The sequence below is a fragment of the Pinus tabuliformis genome, chromosome 5_1 (assembly GCF_031772625.1).
Source record: "Pinus tabuliformis cultivar Carrire ecotype Pingquan chromosome 5_1, CPIR1, whole genome shotgun sequence".
Taxonomy (NCBI): Eukaryota; Viridiplantae; Streptophyta; class Pinopsida; order Pinales; family Pinaceae; genus Pinus; species Pinus tabuliformis.
Genome location: NC_142305.1, coordinates 352,654,738 through 352,678,507, shown reverse-complemented (window position 1 = coordinate 352,678,507; position 23,770 = coordinate 352,654,738). Strand labels below are relative to the sequence as shown.

General features: G+C 35.4%; 1 protein-coding gene and 1 pseudogene across 1 annotated transcript; both read left to right on the top strand.

Moving 5' to 3' along the window:
- The first annotated feature begins 15,271 nt into the window (after nt 1–15,271).
- LOC149164913 (uncharacterized) lies at nt 15,272–15,809 on the top strand. The gene is made up of 3 exons (XM_089431031.1): nt 15,272–15,343; nt 15,516–15,638; nt 15,729–15,809. Exons 2-3 carry the CDS (start codon nt 15,519–15,521, stop codon nt 15,807–15,809), a joined length of 201 nt encoding a protein of 66 aa, XP_089287157.1. The 5' UTR covers nt 15,272–15,343; nt 15,516–15,518.
- Nucleotides 15,810–16,832: 1,023 nt separating this feature from the next.
- Nucleotides 16,833–18,127, top strand: LOC149164912 (protein EXORDIUM-like 2 pseudogene; annotated as a pseudogene).
- The last annotated feature ends 5,643 nt before the right edge of the window (nt 18,128–23,770 follow it).

Below are 23,770 nucleotides of genomic sequence, written 5' to 3'. Positions count from 1 at the left end.
ATGGTGTTCGTGAATCCACTAGGTTGTAGCCTATAAGCCACGACATTGGATCCTACCTCATTTGTAGCTAAAAATGATGGAAGTTGGAGCTTCCTATTGATATACTTTTCAGTGAAGAAAAATACTAAGAAGAATTTGGTGGTTTTCTCCTAAAAGGGTTTCCACCTACAAATTTCTGGCATGTATTTTCTTGATTCTATGCATTCTTGAATGTCATTAATGATTTTTTATGTGTAACTAATTCTAATATGATTTAATTCTTTTAAAAGTTAAGAATACTAATTAAAGTAAGAAATATTGATTCAACCCCCCAGACCACACCCCCCCCCCCCCCCCCCCCCCGAGTATTTCCAACAACTGGTAGTAGAGTTGATTCCTTCAGTAGCAACTTAAAAAATGGAAGGAAGATATTAAGTGAATCAAGATGGGACAGTCAATGAGGAAAGCCACCAAGTGTTCAAAGAAGCCAAAGGATGTTCTTGATATTGAAATTATTTTAGAACCTATTACAATTGACGAAAAGAAATAGGTTGGTAAAATTCCTCTGATCAATGAATCAAGTTTTGTAATTTGGAAAGATAAAATAGAAACCTATTTGCAAGCTATTAGAAATGATGTATGGGATTTTTTTATTTCTATGAATACGTCTAGTGATGAATTAAGAAAATACAATTCCAAAGCCATGAGCATCATCTTAAGTGCCATGTGAGATTCCATGAAATCCAATGTAGGATTATTCTCATCTGCCAAATATCTTTGAGAGAGAATTCAAAATCTTCATGCAAGTCAAGGTAATTTTGGTCAAGACAAAGATGATGATGGTCATGCTTTGATTCAAGAAAATTATCATATGAATGAGTTTCACAATGATGAAGAAGACAAAGAAGAGAAAGTAGACATGGAAAAGGTATTAATCAATGCTTTGAAAGAGATGAAGAACATAGAAGAAGAAAATTGTAAGGTCAAGGAAGAAGCTGATCACAAGTAAAAGAAACTTTATGTATCTATTGCAATGGTTAACAAACTTAAGGAACAAATGTAGGATGTTGATAAGAAGGATCATATCATCAATTAAAAGGAACAAGAAATTTCTCATCTAATGAGTCATCTAAAAGAAAAGTCTAAGGATGAAGAAGACCTTTGTCACAAATTGAAAGAAGAGAACACTTGTTTGATGATCCAGCTTGAAGGGGCTAAGAGAATTGAAGAAAAAAATAATTGTCATATTTAGAAGAAAGAAATGGATTTCATGAAATGAGAAGACAAAATTATATCATTAAGAGTTGAATTAGACAAGTTGAACAAGACGATGAAGAGCACACAAACCTTGGATGATATTCTTAGTTGCCAGATATCACCATGTATCAAAATAGATATTAGTTATGCTAAAGAAATGTCATCCAAGGGAGTGGTAAGCTCCAAGACCTTATAGAGCATAGAAAAAAAGCTTCCTCAAAGTTCAAATCAAGGAAAAAATAAAGTTGAAAAAGTTGTAGCTCCAAGAAAGAATACTAAAGTACCCAAGAGTCATTAAAGGACTGCCCCCCTCCAAGAAAGAACATTTATAGAAAATATTCCTGACAAGGAATCTCATCCAAGTACCCTAGCATGTTTAATGTTTATTTTTGTTCATGTTATAAATTTGGGCATATGGTTATGGATTGCAGTATGTATAACAAGGTTAATTATAAAAACCCAAGAAGAAAGCTTGCAAGATCGAATGATAGATTTCAAAATAATTATACCAGCAAAAATTATATCTCAGTAAAGTCCAATATAGAATGTGTCAAATGGCATCACTATGGAAATATTTCTCATGATTGCAGACACATGATAGATTCATGTAGGAAAGATAATTCAAAGATCATATAAGGGAAAGCTTGGAGAAGAAAGAAACAACAAGAAGATTAGGAGAATGAAGATGTCCCAGTAGCTATGATCTTAGGATTTGTGAAGTTAAAAAATATTTGATAAATCCACAATAGAAGATGTCAAGGTTCATGATGATCCAACTGCATAGCTATTTTCTATCTTGTTCTAAGCCTTGTTGTTGAACACTCCCTGTCTGGTGAATGTTGAACAAGGTGAGCCTATGTAGAAGTAATTTCACATTTAGAGATATATCATTTGATAAGTTGATAGATGAAAAATGATAGATAGAATTAGAAGTCAGAGTGTCTTTTATCATCATGGGTAGATTTAGTAGAATAACAACTTCAAATTGACAAGTGATGGAGAGGATTGTAGAAAGATTAAGGTAGAATCAAATGTGTCAAGTCATGGGATCATAACAAGCTAGGAGTAGATAAACAATAAGAGAACTTAAGGTAGTCTATTGTAGGAATTATCAAATCGAGAAAGGCATATCATTAGAGGAAGCAATTTCTTTACGGGGAATAACCCTTTTCCATTGATGTCAAATGGGGAGAGAATTATAGGGAAACATTTGGAGGCATGCGATGAGAAGGAGCAATGGTTTCAGGGGAGTATGTGGTGCCATCAATGATAAAGGGGGTGATCATTGAATTTTGTTTTCATTGTTGGCAACATTTCCCTTGAACTATTTTGGTTTTTTTCCAGATTTTCATAAAATCGAAAGTGCCATTAGTCGAAGCCCCAAGAAAACCCTATAAGTCATGCTCTTGATGAATATTTTGAGAGTGATGATTAGTGAATCTTCCCTAGTAACCATCACCAGCTGTGCTCCACTTCATTTCAATTCCAACAGTATATGGTACATTTTTTGGTTCATCACAGTTTGCAAGATATATATCTTGGAAGGCCAATTCTCCTACCTCATGATTAAGAACCCCAAAAGAACATGACATGATAACTTCTCACTAGCTAGCATATTACTCCAATCTTGAAGCCACAAGGGTTTTTCTATTAAATTTATAAATTAATATTTGTTGTGGTTCTATTAATTATGGAAGAAATATAAATTCAAATCTAAGTCAGCCTAAACGGAAGAAGGGGTTTGGCCTAAAATTTGGAAACTTCCAAATTTGTCTTTCCCTCCTGAAATATTGAATTGGATCCAAATTTAAGTTAAAGTTCAAATATCAAGGATGGCTCTCTTACTAGAAACCTTTAAAACCTCTATAAAAGGGAGATTCATTAGCTATCCAATATATGAATCGAAAGCATATGTGAAGAAGTATTTTTTTGTATTATTGGTATATGTGCACCTAGTTAGCCTTAATTAGCTTTAGTTCAACTCTAGTTCTTGCATGTGATGTGCACTTAGTAAGCATTAGTTAAATATATTGCTTACATGTGGTGTTCACTTGGCTTTAGTTAGTTAACTCGACTTCTTACATGTGGTGTGCACATGGATTTAGTTAGTTAATTCTAGTGCCCACACATGGTGCATGTGAACGTTAACAGAATATAAATCACAATTAGATTTAGTAAGTTTTAATTAACCTTAGTAATTGCATGTAAAACTAAGCTTAACTTATTTTCTTTATGTATTGATTCTCAAATGAATATTGAGTAATCAAATTGGTTCTCAATTCCAACTTGCTTTTTCAATTCTTATGAGTTTGTGCCATTATTATTCAACTAGATTCATATTTGTGCTCTAATTAGCCTTAGTTATTGCATGTACAACTAAGCTTAACTTAGTTGCTTTATGTATTCATTCTCAAATCAATATTAGGTAATCAAATTCTTTCTCAATTCAAACTTTCTTTTTCAATTCTTGTGATTCTGTGAAATTATTCTTTAGCTATATCTATATATGTTCCCTAATAATTTTACATGGTATGAGAGCTACAGGGGCCTGGAGAAGGCATATGAAAAATATTTTGTGGGTTTAAAGATGAAATAATTTGGAATGATTCAGAGATTTGATTTGTGGATCAAAATATTAGAAAATTGCTACAATTGTTGCTACAATTGCAAAGTGAAAGAATGGAGTTCCCATCTTCATCTATTCTCACTATGTATAACTACTTCCAATGGAAGCCAAATATTTTGCTTCACCTCATAAGCAAAAGCTTGTATTGGATAGTTGTGAATACAGAAGCTGAACCAAATTCCGTCATTGAAAAATACAAATACTTCAACATGATGGACAAGGCTTGTGGTCTTCTATTGTTGTCCATATCTCCAACATTGCATTTCCATGTGGACACATACAAAACTCTAAATTAGGTGTGAAAAATATTGGAGAATTTATTTCAAAAGAAAGATGAGATGCAGGCTCATATTCTCGAAAATGAGCTAAATTCCTTAGATCCAAACAACTTTGAGAACATTCAGGATTTCTTTATGACATTAAAATCATTACTTCTACAATTACATGATTGTAGGATCGATAAATCCAAACAAGGAAGTCATATTATGCTTTCTATTTTGTCTAAATTAGGTCTTGAATATGTTTTTCTGTTTCTGCATTTCATACAGTTAGACTTGAAATTTGAGATAAATGGAAAATTCCAAACTTGATGCATTTGTTGAGTATCCTATTCATGAGAAGGATAAGCTCATCAACACGGGTTCATTAAATTATTCAAATTCACATGCACTTTCCATGCATGAAAAAGGAAATTCCAACTCAAAACCATATCAACAATCTATGGTAAAAGGAAAGGAAATGTTGAAATATGGCAACAAGAATATTTCAATTTAATTTTTCCTTGAATTAAATTGTGAATTAAAATCGAATTTAGTCTTAAGAGCTACTTGGAAATAATTAATTAATTTATCTTAAATTAATTAGTTGGAGAAATTCAAAATTAGAAGTCTTTCTAAAGTCATGCAAGGGTTATCCATTGAATTAAGGAGATAATATTGAGTTATATTTGAGTAGTAATTAGTTAACTCAGTTTCTAAGTTAAGTCCAGTTAAATTACTTCCAAAATATTTGAGGAACTAATAGAGAGTTAACAGTGAGTTGATGCATTAATGCACACAACTAGTGCTACTCCAGTTAACTGAAGATTCCCTCATCATAAACTCATGCATGTCTATTCTGAGAAAGCCGCAATTGAGATTAATGTTGAAGGACAGTGTACTATCAATTACATGTGTTTTATTATAAAGAAAACTCATGCATGTAGTCAAGGAAATCATCCTTGAAGATTGTGTATTTTTGGAGGAAGGATCATCCACTTGGTAGAAGGGATCTTCCACTTGATAATGGAAATCATCTACAAGGAACAGTGCAAGGAAATATGAGCTTGGAGGGAGGAGAGGAAAGCTAGAGAGAATCCAAGATTGCCTGTGAGCATTTATGAGGATTGTACTGAGAGCTACCTAGCTGTGAGAGTTAAGGCTTTGTATAATTCCTATGTATTTCCACCGTGTATGATAATACAATATCGTGGGGTTTTGAGCTGAGGCTTTCCCCAAAATTATTTTCATGTGTATTGTGCGATTGATTCTTCTTCTTCTGGTTATATTGTTCAACTCGATCTTTAAGCTTCCACAAATTGATAGTAGAAGTAGGTTATAGTATTTTGCTTTAATGTATATTGCATTATTGGGTTAACCTACATCAGATTTTCTACAGGAAAGAGATCCAGATCCAAGAAAGGGAGGAAATCCAAAACCTCCAAATGATTCTTCCAGCTCAAAGGGTAAGAAGGGAAAGAAAGGAAATTCCAAGTGCCCTTATTGTAATAGAGGCTATCATCCTAAATCCTCTTGCATGAATAATATTATTGATCTAATGGAAAAGACTCTTCAACAAAATAATCTTTGTCATCACATTCCAAAAAGTGCCAAGAAGAAGATGGAGGAAAAATAATTAGAAACAAGGGGTAATGATGATGCTTTGATTTTCATTCATTCTACACCGCAAGAATGGATTATCAATTCAGAAGCTTCACATCATATGAGTTATTAAAATGAATCTTTTCTTCTCTACATGCATACTCAGGACCTCCTATTCTCATGGGGGACAATTATGTAGTTGAAGTAACTGCAAAAGGAAGAGTTCAATTCAAAGATGAAAGTTTTGAGAATGTCTTTCATATTCCAAGGCTTTCTGCAAATATTCTTTCAATGTATTAGATGACACACATAAGAACTAGAAGGAAAGCGAAATTTACCCCGGATTCTATGAGCATTTTGTGATATGTAAACCAACTTAAAAATTGCATATGGAAAGGTAAATGATCAATATTGTCTGTATAAATTTTATGATTTTGCTTCTGAATTAGAATCTATTTCACTACTTACGCATGCAAATGAAGAAAGTAGGTTTTGGCGCGAGATATTTGGGCACTTTAATTTCATATACATGCAACGACTTAGCAATCAGGGGATGGTTAAAGGATTGTGGGCCACTGAATTTGAAAATGGTTTTTGTAATGTATTTTCTCTTGGAAAGTAGGCAGAAGACAAGTTAAAGAAGGGGAATGCATGGAGAGCCTCTTCACCTTTTGAGCTTGTACACATTGATCTCATGTGTCCATTTCCAGTACCTTCAATCAGTAAGGCAAGATATGTCTTGTCATTTATAGATGATTACATGAGATTCACTTGGGTTTATTTCCTGAAACTCAACTCTCAAGTTTTTCAACATCTACATTTTTTCAAAGCACATGCAGAAAATCAATCTAGAAAATACATCAAAATCCTCTGCACAGATAATGGGAAAGAATAAGTCAAAAAATATATCCAAAATATTTGTAATGAAGTAGGAGTAAACTTGCAACATATAGTTCCTTACACTCTGCAGAAACACAGGGTGGTCGAGAGGAAGAATAGATCTTTGAAAGAGATGGATAGTTTCATGTTGCATGCAATATCTCTTCCATCAAAATTGTGGGCCAAAGCCATCAATTGTGCCTCATACATCTAGAATAGATCTCCTCATAAATATGTTACTAGAAAAACAACTTTTGAGGCTTGGACTTGCATGCAACTTGAATTTAGCCATTTCAAAATTTGGAGAAAGGCATTGGAGCATCAGAGAAAGGCATGCATGTTTGTTGGATAACTTGATAAATTCAAAGGGTACATATTGCTTGATATCAACACTCAAGAGCTCTTTATCGAAAGGAGTGTAAAGTTTGAAGAATATGCTTTGCATGCACCACCAGATCAACCTATTACAAATCTTCCCTCGCTATTAATTGATGAGTATGTAGATGATATTTCAGATAAGAAATCTAATCTAGATGAGTCCTTTCCTATGATAGCTATTGGACCACTGGATTTTGAACATCGAGATAATATTTCCTCATGTAGTTGAGAAGATTCTCGACCACCTTTAGCACAAAAGTGGCACAAAAAGAGTGATCTCTTAGATGATCCTTCCACTAGAAATTAGTTTTAGGAAGCTCGAAAAGCACTCTTAGATATGGAGTCATGCATGCATCTAATCCACAATCTTATTGAGAAGCAGTTGGGCATCCTAAATTGGAAGCAAATATGGATGAGGAATGCAAATCTCTCATTGAGAACCAGACTTAGGACCTAGTTCTGCTACCTTCTAATCATAAACTTGTGAAGTGCAAGTGGGTTTATCGGACCAAGAAAGCAGCATATGGCCAAGTTAGTCGATATAAGGCATGGTTGGTGGCAAAAGGTTTTCAATAGGTACATGGTGTTGACTATGATGAGACTTTTTCTCTAGTGGAAAAAATGGATTCCATTCGGCTAGCTCTCTCCATTGCAGCAACAAGAGGATGGGAGGTGCATCATATGGATGTGAAGAATGCCTTTCTTCACAGTGATCTTGAGGAGGAAATATACATGGAGAAGCCATAGGGATACATGAAAAATTAATCTCTAGTATGCAAACTAAAGAAGTTTCTCTATGGCCTCAAGCAGGCACCTAGAGCGTGGTATGAAAAGATGGATTCCTATTTGTTTTATCAAAATTTTGTATGATGTGAATCTGATTCCAATGTTTATTTTTAATTATCTTAAAATTAAAGGTAAACTTGCCTTTTGAATTATCTATTAGTTATAGGCTTGAAATCCTTTCTATAACATGCATATAGTTAAAAAGCATTTTAATAACAAATATTCTCGAAATATGGAACAAAATTATGAAGAACCTAAAAACCTTAGTAGGAGAAATTGAGAAGAGGAATTATGTGTGAAAATACCTGAATGTAGTTGTGTTTGCCACATGCCTAAAAATGTGTAGTAAATAGGTATTCCTCCTCTAAGTAAATTCTTCAATAATAATCCTAAATGGGTTACCAAATTAGAAATTCTAAATAAAGAAAGAATTAACCATGAACCCATATCAACAAAAAATTATTGAAATTTTAATGCATCAAGAGTAGAACACGGGTGGGACTACTTGCAAATTGATTCCAAACACCAAAACTCCCGAGGCCAGAGTTGATGATGGGAATTTCTTTCATATTTCTTGTATCCTCCTACACTATGGGCGTGTGGGTGATGCATCCACCTAGAGTGAAGTATGAAACCCTTCGGCACACTATTTGAGTTGATAATAAGGTACAATACTCACTAGGTTGTAAGAGTTACCTCCATCACCTAACGAATCCAGAACAACTTGTAAATAGTTCAAGTGTGGGAATCCCCATAGTGTTTATGAAGAAAAACACTTTGGTAAATTCTCATAATTAAAACCATGAAAATAATAAGAGAGGAAATCCAAAGATGTGGCAAAAATAGAACTCTAATTAGATCCAAAAACGACTTCTCTTAGTCATATAATAGAACTTTGTAACTAAAATACTTATCCCATAGTATGAAAAGGCCTATGGGTTAAATTATAATATCTTAAATGTCGAGGGTTTCGGGCTCGTAAACCCCTGTCAGCATTCATGCAGAGACCCCACTAGTCTCTTTCGCTGAAGGAGTACGGAATAAATAAAAATAAATAAATAAATAAATAAAATAAAATAAACAAAAAAATAAAAATAAAAAATTGAAGGAAATAATCACGATACTAAAATAATTAATAAGGAACTATGACTAAAACGAAGAAATTGTTTGAGAAATGAATACTCAGGTTTTCATGGTCAAGAAACCCTAGAAGGGAAACCCTAAAATGGTTTGTTTTGTGACTACACTGCTCTTGAACTCCAACGAATATTATATCTAGAGAAGAATTGAATAAGAGAATACAAAAATTACTAATAGGTAAGGTAATTTAGATAAATCCTCTCTCAGATAAATTAATTAGACTATGAATCCTATGAACAAAATGAGGTACAAGTATAATACACTCATGTTACCGTGGAAAATGGCTTGTGAAAAAAAAGAAAAACGTATGCACGATTATCCCAGCTTGTGTTTCTAGTGATAATATAGAAAAATTAAGAGAAAATTTTCAAACCCTAAGTAACAATATCGAATGAAATATGTACATAGTCATTTGATCTTGATCCTCTCAGCTACTAAAATTAACCAAGATCTTTTACTTATGTGATGTTAGTATAATTACATGTGAAAGAGTATGAAAAAACACATGTACATACATTAAATAAGAGGAAACATAATGACGAACATCAAATCAAAGAACACAAACACATTGATAACGGAATTCACCCAGCGTGGGTTACATCTCTCGGCCTCGTGTTAAGAGTGTGGAGATTGCTTCATTAAATGTTGCAAGATGATGATGAAGTACATGGTGTATTCTTTGTCATTACAAGAATAAAATCCCTCAACAAGAGTGCATGTCTCTCCATGAGACGTTCTCCTACAAGAAATCTCACTCATATGGTCCCTTCTTTAGCATGAGAAGATATCTAATTCTCACATGAAGTGGCATACAAGTATCCTCCAACATAATGGTTAAAAAGGATCTCAACATCAAAAGTGTCATCTCAGCAAATCTAAAGAAAAACATGGCACCACTGCATCATATACCTACACTTTCGGGGATGGCCTCAAAATGCATAGCTTTGCTAAGGAATGGACTGAAATGTTGAATTCATGGCGCGATCTCAAAAGAAAGACATGATGTCACTACATCATATACCTCCACTTTCAAGGATGGCATCAAAATGCATAGATTTGTCGAAGGAATGGATTGCAACGTTAAATTCATGGCATGAAATCGTGTCAAATGACTGTAAACTCAACCTCGTTCTGACACCATCAAAATATGGACCCTTGGGAATATCAAAGATTCCCCAAATATTCCTTCTTGCTGGTTGAATGTATTTCAGCTACTCAGATGACAATTCTGAGTTTACCATTGTGTTCCTTTCGAAAAACTGATTAATTTGACTATAAAGTAGGTCTGGTTCTGAAACTTCAAAAATCCGCCCTTAGGGAATCTTTTAGATTCCTCATGATTCCAGAAAGATTCCTCTTTGCAATTTGATTGAAGATCTTCTACTCAGATGTAAAATATGATCTCACCATTACGGTCCGTGTGAAATTATGAGAAAAATTATTATAAAGTCGATATGGTTATGCCACTGTCAAAATTTAGCGTTTAGGGAATCTTTTAGAGTCCTCATGATTCTGATGTAGGAATATTCTATGGAATATTCTCTTAGAACATTCTCTGGATATTCCCTTGAAAATCGTGCCCAATCATGGTTTCGGCGCATGGTTCCAGTATTCAATTACTCCTTCTGTGCACTCGTTTTTGTTCTCCTTCATTCTTGTCGCCTCTGCTGGGCAAAATGGCGAGTTTTTATATTAAGTTTTGGGCCGATTTTTTATTAATTGGGGCATTGCCCCATTGGTTGGCATGTTTAATAGTAACCAGTGGTTTGGGAGCTATTTGGGTTCAAAACTCGCTACTCTAATTTTAAATACCGAACAATTATTTTATTGGGCGCATTGTAATGAGTTTGGTTTATGGTTAATTGTTGGTAGCATATTAAAGTTGTCGTATGGGTTGGGTTGCCACACTGGGCACGCCGACCATCCGATCAATTGTGGGTTCAAACCCACTAGTCCATTTTAATACATGGTGCCATATATATATGGTCTTTGAAACGACATGGCCATATATAAAAATACATGAGGGGTTGGCAGGGTTAGTGGCCTGCCACCCCATTAATATATTTTTATTTTTCATTTTTTTAGAATAATTTATTCAAAAACCCATGAGCGGATTTTTAGGGTCGTTAGAAAAATTAGTTAGGCAACAAATTCTCCTTTTCTGACTGCCAAAAACCGTCACCGTGAAATGCCAAATTGTCACCATGTTAGTGGCTACCAATCGGCCTAGTTTGACCAAAACTTACACATACAAGCTAGAATTTAAGTTCCATTTGCATCGTTGGAACGATTGTGACGAGATATTTGATATGACCCCGATTTCAATTCAATCCAATAAATTTTATTTTTGAGATTTTCCAAAGCCACTTCTGAATTTTGAGCATTTCTGGAGCCACCTGGATCAACCTACTATGGAATTGATGCCATTGTCTACATTGCAAAACCCCCATGATTCACATAGAAAATTAGTAAGAAATTAACAAAAGAAAACACTTAAAGGTGGTGGAAAATTAAGTATATAGAGGCATACAATGTTAAATGATAGATGCGAAAAGGTAGTCATTCTATCCAACACATTCAATAAACCATCATCACAATATGTTTGCCTTACTAAATCTGCCCCATCCACTTATAAGCATAGAGCACCACCAAGATTGCATGCATGACACCTAGGCCAAGGTCCCATGCATTATATACCGGAATTATTACATAGCAAGGGCAGCGTTAGATTAGATATAAGAATAAGACTTATGTAAAATAAACCAAGTCCAAGGGCATGAGTCATGGCAGAGAAGACTTGCATTGTAATACATACAAGGTTATTAATTAAACAAGGCACAAGAAAAGATAGTGGTTAGCCAAGGAATTGTTGAGTAAAGTGGGAACCACAGTTGAGAATTCAAATCCACTCCTTTTTCCAATGTGTATAGATATAACTCTTTTTAACATGCTACTCCTTATTAGAAAATAAGTGTAAATACATAACAATCACATTAACTCTAGTGGCCTAATTATCAATCAAAAAGCATACAGTGAATCACGTATCTTATGAGTCATTGAGGAAGTTGTGTTACAAAGAAATCTCAAGGTTTAATTTTTCAATGCTAACAATGAATGAGGAAAGAAAAAAAAAGGTATGAATATAGTTGTTGAAGTTTTCTATAAGAAAACAAGAAAAAAAATGGTTATAAGTGGAGGTACACTACATTCAAGGTTTTTGTGTGGCTTTCCCACTAGGTCAGGGCACAACATTCTAATTACAATCACAAAAAATTAATATTATGTTCTTCCTCTATATGATGAACACTAAAATAGCCTTATAAATGTGACAACCAGTGATTTGGATTTAAAGCATCGATTTCACCTTAATACAACTTGATATCGACCTTTGCTTCCATTTTGAATTGGGACTGCCAATGGTTCATGACAATCGAAATGAGTTGATATTTTTGACTCCTCATCCCAATCTCTTGATCTCCCCTACAATTGGACCTTTGCATTAGAATCCCCATATTCTCTTAAGAGCTCGATCTTATTGGTTAGGGATGTCACGAGGAGGTTCACATTATGGTTTATATCTGCAAATTGTGCTTGGAAACCACAAAAACCTCTCCTCCATAGGATCACAGGGGTTATTTATATATTCGTCAGCCATGATTGGGGTTTTATGATGTTTGTGTTAGCCGACCTAAATCCCTTGCAAGTATCCACAATTCACCCAAATGAATTGGTTATAATACTAGTATGATTATTAAACTATGGTGGATATTCTACTAGATAGTTTGTCACAAGATCTAACAAAATTATACTTAAAAATCTAAAATCTACACTTTGAGGGTTTATTTCTCTTTAGATTTCTGGATCTGTAAATTACTATTTATTATGTATGCATGCACATTATAATTATGCAAAAATTTGAAAACGAAAAAGTAAATTCGAAAAACCATGATTGGCACAAGATATAACTTGGTAAACCTTGTCGGGAGAAAACCCATCTAGAAGGTGAGGTTGTTTGATCTCTTTATCTAAATAGAAAGTAAATGTGAGTAAAAAGAAGGCCTATGGCCTGTGGGCTACTATAGTGCACAAATATTATCTGTGTGCTCTCTCCCTGTGCCCCTTGGCTACTCTGCTCATCTATGAAACACATGCACTTGAAAGTAATGAAACCCATTTTCTTCATAATGGTCGAATTATAACACAGCCTGATAGTCTGTTAATGGTTAGGTGTGAATCCTTCAACTCTTAACTAGAGTTACAATATGGACTCTTCTAGATTCTTTTTCATCATGATAACATGGCTAACACTTTTTCCATGGATAATGGGAGCTAACGTGGGATCCTCTCGAATTGTGATGACGAAAACAAGCAGGTCAACTTTTCAGTGACATAACTTTCACATACAAAATCCAATTGAGGCTATTCTTGCACTTTTGGAAATATTTTCATGTGTAGAATACGATAAAAAAGTGTACAACTAAGGTGGAAAAGTTTTACCCTAAAAAATTGTCATTTTATGCCTAAACTATCCCCAAAAGGTTTTAGACCCCGATTTCCCAATTGGGTCTCGGCAATAAAAATGGTCCAATGAGCTTTTTCCTCCACTTTTTACACTGTAGAAACATCGAGATGGATGACAAACAATCTAATGATCTAATCTAGATGTGGAACTTGGCACTAGTCAATTCCCAAAATGCCATGGGATGAAAGAATTTGTCACTTATGCGATGCTAAGAAAGTTGAAGATGAAAATCACTTTCTCTTAGATTATCCATCTTATACTCACATTCGATCTAATTTTCAAAATATTTGTCACACTACAAGCTTTCTTAATCTTTTAACTCAACAAAACTATAATAATCTAAGAATGTTTTTTTCTCTTCTTTTTGAAAATCAAAACAAATTATGAAAAAACTCTGATGGATCTCTTACCTTTTTAAAATATAAAAAATGGTGGATATTAAAAAATTAAAAGATTATTTAATTATACTCACATTCGATCTAATTTTCAAAATATTTGTCACACTACAAGCTTTCTTAATATTTTAACTCAACAAAACTATAATAATCTAAGAATATTTTTTTTTTTTTGAAAATCAAAACAAATTATGAAAAAAAAACTCTGATGGATCTCTTACCTTTTTAAAATATAAAAAATGGTGGATATTAAAAAATTAAAAGATTATTTAAATATAGTCTCCATAGTCAACGTGGAGGTAATTGCGATTTCATTTCAAATGATAAGATGTGGACTTTGTTCTTATCCAGAACGAAGCTATATTCAAGCTATATTCATTGTCCGCTCAGTGATTTTTGCAAAGGTATATTAGTTGGTTGCTGATTGATTTTCGTTCTACACTCAACAAACCATACATATTCTCTTTTTATATTGAAAGCGGAGCTTCCTGTTCGTAGCAATTTAAAAGGTATTATTTTTACGCCGTAAGGCGTTCCCTCTGAGATCAACTCCCCTCTCTGCCTACTTGTCATCTTGTAAGCCACAGGATTATAGGTTAGACGATTGCAACAATTTCAGCCGTTGATTGTTGATTCCAAAGGGTTGCCCAAACAGTTTGGGCGTTTCATTTGGCATCTGTAATGCCGGCCAGCATGGCACCCCTCTGTCCATTGCTGTCACCACCTCCTTCTGCGTAACCGCGTCCTCGCTTCCACAACCCCCCCACTTAAACCTCATCCCTTTACTCTGCTCTTCAATCTCACAACCGTATTTTCTTCCCTACCAGTAACTTCTTTCTTGATTGTAGCTTCTTTCTTCATTGTTTGATTCCTTTGGATCTCTTCTGATCGATCCATAGTGATAGTGAAGGTCACAGGGTATTTTATCAACTTCCCTTCAAATGGTTGCTTGTGGTTCGCGGCTTCGACTAACTGTGATCTTGCAGATGGGTGTGTTTTGTATGGCGGTATTGTGGGCATCCGCCACTGCTGGTGGTGGACAGTCCAGGAAACTTGCTGCGTTGGTGGAAGAGCCATCTGTTGTTTTGACTTACCATGATGGTCCTCTGCTCTCTGCCAGTGGGGTGATTCCTCTCCATCTGATTTGGTATGGGCAGTTCACCCCTGTTCAACGCTCCATTGTGGGGGATTTTGTACAGAGCGCGCCTCATTGTCTGCTAATGGTATTCTTTAATGTCTCCGTTGTTATCTCTATGCATGGGTGCCACGACTTCAAGTTTGGGCTACATTTGTTGAAAGCAGTATCACATAGAAGACACATATGTCCATCTCACTCGCTCCGCTCCCTCATTATATATAAGGGACTCTGCTACTCATTCTTCTCAACGCAAATGATCGCATTACATTACTTGTATTAGTGTTGAAGAAATCGATCGATCTATTAACAAAGATGGCGGAGCAGTGCAAGCAATATGGGTAGGAGAAGGCTGAACAAGCCCAGCAAACAACTCAAGTAATTTTTGTGTTTAGTGGTCATATTTCAACTCCTTTGATTTATTTTTGAAAGAACTGTTTTTTTAAGGACTAGAGTGTATCAATTACTATTGATGTTATTGCTGCTGGTGATAGTATTTTATATTCGTTATTGATGTTATTGCTGCTGGTGATGGTATTTTATATTTTTCATCATGAAGGGGATGAAGGATATGACTGAGGAGAAGGCTTCTCAAGGGACTGATGCGACCAAGGGAATGGGTCAGTCCATCATGGGAAAAGCCCAAGAGGGCAAAGAACAAACTGGCTCTTTCTTCCAACAGGTTGTTTTTTATTTCATGATTAAACAGGTAATTATTAATTGAATATGAAAGTGTATTGGATTTAATTGAGTTTGGATGATGTTAATGCAGGCGGGGGACAAGGCGGAGGGTACTACGCAGAGCTTCATGGACGCTGTAAAGAGCCCCTTGGGTGGTGAACAAAACAAATGATGACGACTGTGGTGCGGTGCTATGCTATGGCGTTATGTTGAGAAGGCAGATTGTAATAATTCTCCCAATTTTTTTGTGGATAATAAATATTTGATGCACTATTTGGTAATAATTCCAAACAAATGTATTGGAATCTGAGAATCTGGCTATGAGATTCCGAATATTTGAGGCTCAGAAGTTTCGCAATTATGGAATGTCTCCCCTTTCTTTTGCATTAAGGAGCTATATATTTAATATTGCAATTATGGAATGTCTGCCCTTCCTTTTGCATTAAGGAGCTATATATTTAATAGGGGAATTATGCAGATTTTGCTTTAATGTATTTGTGGAGCTATATATTTAATATGGGAATTATGCAGATTTTTCTTTAACATATTTGTAGAGCTATATATTTAATATGGGAATTATGCAGATTTTTCTTTAATGTATTTGTGGAGCTATATATTTAATAGGGGAATTATGCAGATTTTGCTTATTGCAATTGTGGTTTTGGTTTTTGCAGTACTCTTCTATTTTCAAAAATAATTTCATAAATATTATATTTATATTTATATTTATATGTCAAATGGGAATTATTTTCCAAAATAATTTCATAAATATTATATTTATATTTATAATATTTATATTTATATTTATATGTCATATGAGAATTATGCAGATTCCCAGATTTTTACGCCGTAAGGCGTTCCCTCTGAGATCAACTCCCCTCTCTGCCTACTTGTCATCTTGTAAGCCACAGGATTATAGATCCCCTCTCTGCCTACTTGTCATCTTGTAAGCCACAGGATTATATGTTAGACGATTGCAACAATTTCAGCGGTTGATTGTTGATTCAAAAGGGTTGCCCAAACGGTTTGGGCGTTTCATTTGGCATCTGTAATGCCGGCCAGCATGGCACCCCTCTGTCCATTGCTGTCACCACCTCCTTCTGCGTAACCGCGTCCTCGCTTCCACAACCCCCCTACTTAAACCTCATCCCTTTACTCTGCTCTTCAATCTCACAACCGTATTTTCTTCCCTACCAGTAACTTCTTTCTTGATTGTAGCTTCTTTCTTCATTGTTTGATTCCTTTGGATCTCTTCTGATCGATCCATAGTGATAGTGAAGGTTGCAGGGTATTTTATCAGCTTGCCTTCAAATGGCTGCTTGTGGTTCGCGGCTTCGACTGACTGTGATCCTGCAAATGGGCGTGTTTTGTATGGCGGTATTGTGGGCATCCGCCGCTGCTGGTGGTGGACAGTCCAGGAAACTTGCTGCGTTGGTGGAAGAGCCATCTGTTGTTTTGACTTACCATGATGGTCCTCTGCTCTCTGCCAGTGGGGTGATCCCTCTCCATCTGATTTGGTATGGGCAGTTCACCCCTGTTCAACGCTCCATTGTGGGGGATTTTGTACAATCTCTTGGGGCAAAGACGTCAGAGGGAAAAGCAAATCAGCCCTCCGCCTCCACTTGGTGGAAGACCACGCACAAGTACGAGGGCACCCACTCTAACAACAAGGCCGCCCCATCCACATCCAGTGTTGTAATGCTTGGAAAGCAGAAGGTGGACCAACAATACTCCCTCGGCAAGTCACTCAAGAGGACTGACATTGCTGCTCTGGTTGAAGCTGCCCTCAAGTCGGGGGCTCTGCCTCCTCGGAAATCACCCGGAAATGCCAATGCTGTGTACTTGGTTCTCACCTCCGAGGATGTCACTGTGGAGGGTTTCTGCATGAGCTCCTGCGGATTCCATGCCACTCTCAATCTCAATAGTACAGGAAGCCGAATGTTGCAGGGGAAGGAGGCTGCCGAGAAGCATGATGAGCAGCTTCCAATTCCATACGCGTGGGTTGGGAATTCTGCGAGTCAGTGCCCTGGACAGTGCGTGTGGCCATTTCATCAGCCCATGTACGGACCCCAGACTCCTCCCCTGGTGGCACCAAACGGAGACGTGGGCATTGATGGCATGATCATCAACATGGCCACCGTTCTGGCAGGAACAACCACCAATCCATTCAATACCGGCTACTTCCAAGGGGATGCCGCTGCACCTTTAGAGGCCGTCTCTGCCTGCTCCGGAATATATGGAAAGGGGGCTTACCCGGGCTTCCCTGGGGAGCTTCTGATGGATAAAATAAGTGGGGCGAGCTACAATTCCCACGGAGTTAATGGACGGGCATTTCTGCTGCCGGCTATGTGGGATCCCACTACCAAATCTTGCCAGCCTTTGGTATAATCATTTTTGTAATTGTAATTGCACGCCTACATTTAGGCGTAGGAAGAAGGGGCATCCACCATGCCTGTAGATGCGTCCCGTCCTGTATATGCATTCTTTTATTCTTTTCAAAATATATTATAACACATTCTTTCAATCTGTTTCACTTAAAATTTTCCCACTACCTATTTTGTCAATTTGTTTGTTTCATAGAAAAAATGGGAGTTGTCTACCAAAATTTCAATCTGTTTCACATAAAATCTTCCCGGTATCTACTGTTTCATTTTCCGCATACTTTCTTTCAGCAAGGCAAAAACACAGCTATCTTTCAGTGAAATACACAGCTACCTTTTTTACGGGAAGAAAAGAACACAGCTATCTTTTAGGAATCGGAGAAGGGGCATCGGCTATGCCTATAGATGTGTCCTGCCCTGTATATGCAGTCTTTTTTCTTTTGAAAAACAGGATAGCACATCCATTCAATCATATTTTTTTCCCATAATTACGCCGTAAGGCGTTCCCTCTGAGATCATTACCCCGTCAGGCGATCCCTCTGAGATCAACTCCCCTTTATGCCTACTTGTCATCTTGTAAGCCACATGATTATATGTTAGACGATTGCAACAATTTCAGCCGTTGATTGTTGATTCAAAAGGGTTGCCCAAACGGTTTGGGCGTTTCATTTGGCATCAAATAGTTTCATCTTCTCTAAATATCAGGTGTTTGAAATAGGCGTACAGGATACGAGGCGTACTATGTTTTGAAAAATTTTCTCCGTCAATTATTTTCTCTGAGTCTGAGTACTTGTAGCAGAAGGCATGAATTCTCAAGGAAAGGGTTTTACTGGTGCTTTACGAGATTCGAACCTGTGGCCTCACGTGTTGCTTCTATTGATTATTTGTGAATGAAGTAGCTCTTTCAACAGATTAAATTTACAGGTTTTCTGAGCAAAGATTTGGAAGGTCTGTTGTGCACATTTTACCTTGAAATTCATCCAAATCTTTTTACGTTGGTTTTGTAAAATTTTATAATAATTTTATTTCTTCAATTTATTAAAAATTATATATTTTGCAAATATATATATCTATATATATATATATATATTATTCAAGTCATATATCATTTATCCTCACCCCAATGATGAAGGAATCAATTAACTAATTATGGTTATAAAGCTATTCAATCATTTATTTCAATAAAATGTTTGAGTTTTGTGATTATTTTGGTGTTATTTACTTATTTCGAGTGGTTTATTCTATCACAACGGGTATAAAAAGGTTAAAAATAAGATTGTTTATTTATTGTTTTGATTGGCGTTCCCTCTGAGATCAACTCCCCTCTCTGCTTACTTATCATCTTGTAAGCCACACGATTATATGTTAGACGATTGCAACAATTTCAGCCATTGATCATTGATTCAAAAGGGTTGCCCAAACGGTTTGGGCATTTCATTTGGCATCAAATAGTTTCATCTTCTAGAAATATCAGGTGTTTGAGATAGGCGTACGGGATACGAGGCGTACTGTGTTTTGAAAAATTTTCTCCATCAATTATTTTCTTTGACTCTGAGTACTTGTAGCAGAACGCATGAATTCTCAAGGAAAGGGTTTTACTGGTGCTTTACGAGATTCGAACCTATGGCCTCATGTGTTGCTTCTATTGATTATTTTTGAACGAAGTAGCTCTTTCAACAGATTAAATTTACAGGTTTTCTGAGCAAAGATTTGGAAGGTCTGTTGTGCACATTTTTGCTTGATGTTTAGCTAAATCCATTTACTTGGGATCATGTGAAAGGTCGGCTGTGCACATTTTACCTTGAAATTCATCCAAATCTTTTTACGTTGGTTTTGTAAAATTTTATAATAATTTTATTTCTTCAATTTATTAAAAATTATATATTTTGCAAAAATATATATATATATTATTCAAGTCATATATCATTTATCCTCACCCCAACAATGTGGGAAGAAACATGAGATTGGATTCGTTTGGAAAAGATCTGTCCAACAATTCAAGCCCTGGGGGAAAAACAAGATAACTAAGATGTTTCAAGAAGATAAAACACCAATAGAAGAAGATTTCATCAGACATAGGTTCGAGTCAAGTAGAAAGGAGAGTAGATGTGGTGAACAACATCCACGAATGTTCCCCCACACAACGTAAAAGCCGAAGAATCAACCAAGAGGCAAGAAACGATACCAAGGTACGTGAACAGATTAATTATGCTACTTTGCTATTTGAAGTTAGAATATAGACACTATTTGAATAGAGTTTATAGAGTTTTAATACCTTTTTATTTATACACTCTTTAGTAGTCCTTTTCTTCTTAGCTATCTGAATTTTGTTATTTATATTTTTATTAAGTTGAAGGTTGATTTTAGGTTGGGCTAATTTCATGTTCGGTTCAGCTTTATGTTGGATGGAAGAATAATCTATTCAATTGTATGATGTTGTCATTAAAAGTATCTAATGTTTGATCGAGTTTGGATGTTCCATAGGAGAGTTTCAATCCTCAACCCTTCACCAAGAAATTTAAACCTAGAGCCTGATAAAGATTAAACCCTACAAACAAACAAAAATAATTTTCACATTTAAATATGTCCTGTGCTTTAAATTTACATAAACATGGTGAAGTTTTCCTTCTATTTGTATATTTTTCAACATCACTTGATAGTCCCATAATGCTAGGGAAAATAGAAAACCATTAATCAGCATTTGTAAAAGTCAGTCTCCAATAAAAGAACAGGGTGGTTCCATGAAGATAATAAATGAGGGAACTAAACAATTGCATAGACAAGTCAGTGCAGCTTGACAAAATGACTCTCCATGCCCTTGAATGTGGTAGAAGATTGTATATTTTTCAACATTACCTGATAATCACATGATGTTATGGAAAATAGAGTACCATTAATCAACATTTATAAAAGTCAAAGCCTGCAATAAAAGAACAGGGTGATTCCACGAAAACAACGAATGAGGGAATTAAAAATTTGTCTAGACAATTGAATGCAGCTTGAAAAAATGACTTTTTTTATCCTTGATTGTGGAAGAAGACACCATAATCAAATTCACCATGAATTCATTGTCCTCTTCAAATACACTTAAAAATGCCTATTATCTGCCGAAACTAGTGATGTGGATGGATTAGAGTACATGCATCACTTCAAAGTAACAGTGTAGCAATCCTCATTTCATACTTCAGGAGATAACTGCTCTCTATCATCTCTTTCAGTGTCCTGCCACAAGATTAATCTTGTGAATAAACATCTCTATATAACATGAGAGGATTAATCTTCTGAACAATAAACATCTCTGTATAATACAAGATATCACATAGTAAATTATAAAGGGTTTGCTTTATCTACCTTCCTTAAACTGTTTTTAATTGAATCTACTGAACCTCCTCAAAGTTTAATCTGATCTCCAGCTTGTAAAGCCTGCAATTTATGGGTAAAACCAGCAATATACTAAAGTGGTTCCAGTTAATGGGGCATTGATTTCAATGTTTAATATATTTTTATTCTTTATCAAAGTATTTTTTGCTCTATTTGCTTTTGTCAATTTATGCCTTACGGCGTTTCCTTTGCAACATCTGGTGCAAATGCTAGTAAATACTATATAAAATGGATCACATTAAAAGGTTTTGATAGTTGTATGGTGTATGCAAAGTTTAATGTGCAAAAACATCTGTTCGCATTATTGACTATCTGGATGGTATGCATTCTTGTTTTAAATCTAAAGGTCCAGGCATGAATACACTGTCGTTTTTCGTAAACCAAAGTAGTGTTGGGTGTCGATGTGATGGTTTGGTACACTTAAAATGTAATTTTAAAGATTATGTTATGCGAGTGAAAGTTACTTAAGGTTTTGAAAGTTATCATTAAAACATGATAAAGTTAGGTTAAGATTTTTGGGGGGATTTTTATGAAAATAAAATTTATTAATTGAAGTGTGGTTAGAAAAATTGAATTTTTATTATTAAAATAATTAGTATGGTTTGTCTTAAATGTTATTTTAGGTCGTTGAGTCTTTGGCGTTAAAATACTTTTACTATTGAGAGGTCATGGGTTCAATTCTCTCGACGTTCTCAGGTTAGGACTTCGTGGTTGAGCCACAAGAAGTGTTCATTTCAAGTAGACCTGCCTAGTACAAATATTTCATGGATGTAGCAGTTACTGATTTCTTGGGATCCTAAATCACATAGCGAAAAAACATCTAGTTTGGTCTTCACAATCACCAAATTTGATTAGAAATATGAATAAAGATCTAGCGCAGGTTGAAGACAAATTCTTCATCAAGTGTCGAAAGAAGAATAGTTTGACAAAGGTGATAGAGGAAAAGAGAGATAAGAAGATAGAGAATGGTAAAGGAACACTCCTACATATAAGTAGAAAAAACAAGAAGTAAAGGAAATATTGAAGATCAAATAGTAAAGAAATAAGGATAAGGAATATTCAAGAAAGATTAAAGCAAGAAAGGGAAAGAAGTATGAAGCAATGAAGAAAGCTCAAAATAATGCATATGTTTAATAATTGAGATGTATATATAAATTGAAATGAATCTATAGAAAATGAAATCCATATGAAGTTTAATGATCCACCTTGAATAATGTTTTTTTTAATGATGAAGAGGAGATGGTCATGGTCCTATGTTGTAAAAGGGATAGATTAGGATCAAATGAAAATGCACATCAAATTTAATGTATTTGAGACAAATGATGATGGATATAGATTGTAATAATGTAAGCGCACTCAAATAAATTATTTTTGATTGGCACATGGTACAAAAAAAAACATTTGATATGAAAAATGAAGCTACGATGTCAATAAGTAACTTTATAATTTAATTAGTGGTTTGCAGTAAGCTAAATCCTATTGATGCTTGTGATGGTTAATAATAAATGTGTAAAAGCCAAAGGATGTGATGGTTTGGGGTAATCCTAAAATTACCCAAGATATGGCTATGCATAAGCCACTGAAAATCGAGGTTGATGGTTAATGAGTATTTAGGGGAAAAATATACATGTATGAGCATTTATGATTAAATTTTTGTTAAGTCATGTATTAAAGAAAATTTCCTGGACAACCCATTAATACAATTTCTCATGACCAATATATTTTAGTGGATAGTAACCATTTTATATAGAATTCAACAAACATGATGTTTTAGAGGTACATGATCCAATTAAAAGAATAATGTTGAAGAAGATTGATATGACCCATTAAAGGAACAAATATTTAAGAAACCAAAAGAAATAAGAATGGAACTATATGTAATAGTTAAGGAAGAGTAGGCTAACTTGAAGCCCTAATGTGGATCCTGAAGGTGGTCTGGTGGAATGGCGATTTAGGGTTGCTGAAGAACCTGCGATGGCATACCTGTACAAACCTCTGCACTACTGTCATTACCGCCAGCAATACGATAAACCATAAACGACAAGGAGAGTCGCGCACATCATGAATCCCCCCAGGGGGAGGATGCTGCACCTCCCCCCAGTGAAAATGAAACTCCTCAAATGCATGAGGAAGGTACCAGATACACTGAACAAAATGGATCTGAGCAGAAATAGATCCACAAAATGCCAAGACGGATGACAAAGAGCATCACGAAGTCACATCGACCACCTGTAAGCCGGTTGTTGCTGAACGCCTGAAGATAGAGCTCCCAAGTCACCGAATCAATTCTAAGATCCAGTACATGAGAGATCATGCCCTAGTAGGCAAATTCATAGGACCATGGTCAATAGAAAAAGCGTTGTATGGTTGG

Bases quoted from the DNA above. Each gene is read 5' to 3' on its own strand.
- LOC149164913 (XM_089431031.1), top strand. From the start codon at position 15,519: ATGAAGGATATGACTGAGGAGAAGGCTTCTCAAGGGACTGATGCGACC. The intron at 15,639-15,728 runs GTTGTTTTTTAT...ATGTTAATGCAG, and splicing joins CTGGCTCTTTCTTCCAACAG to GCGGGGGACAAGGCGGAGGG.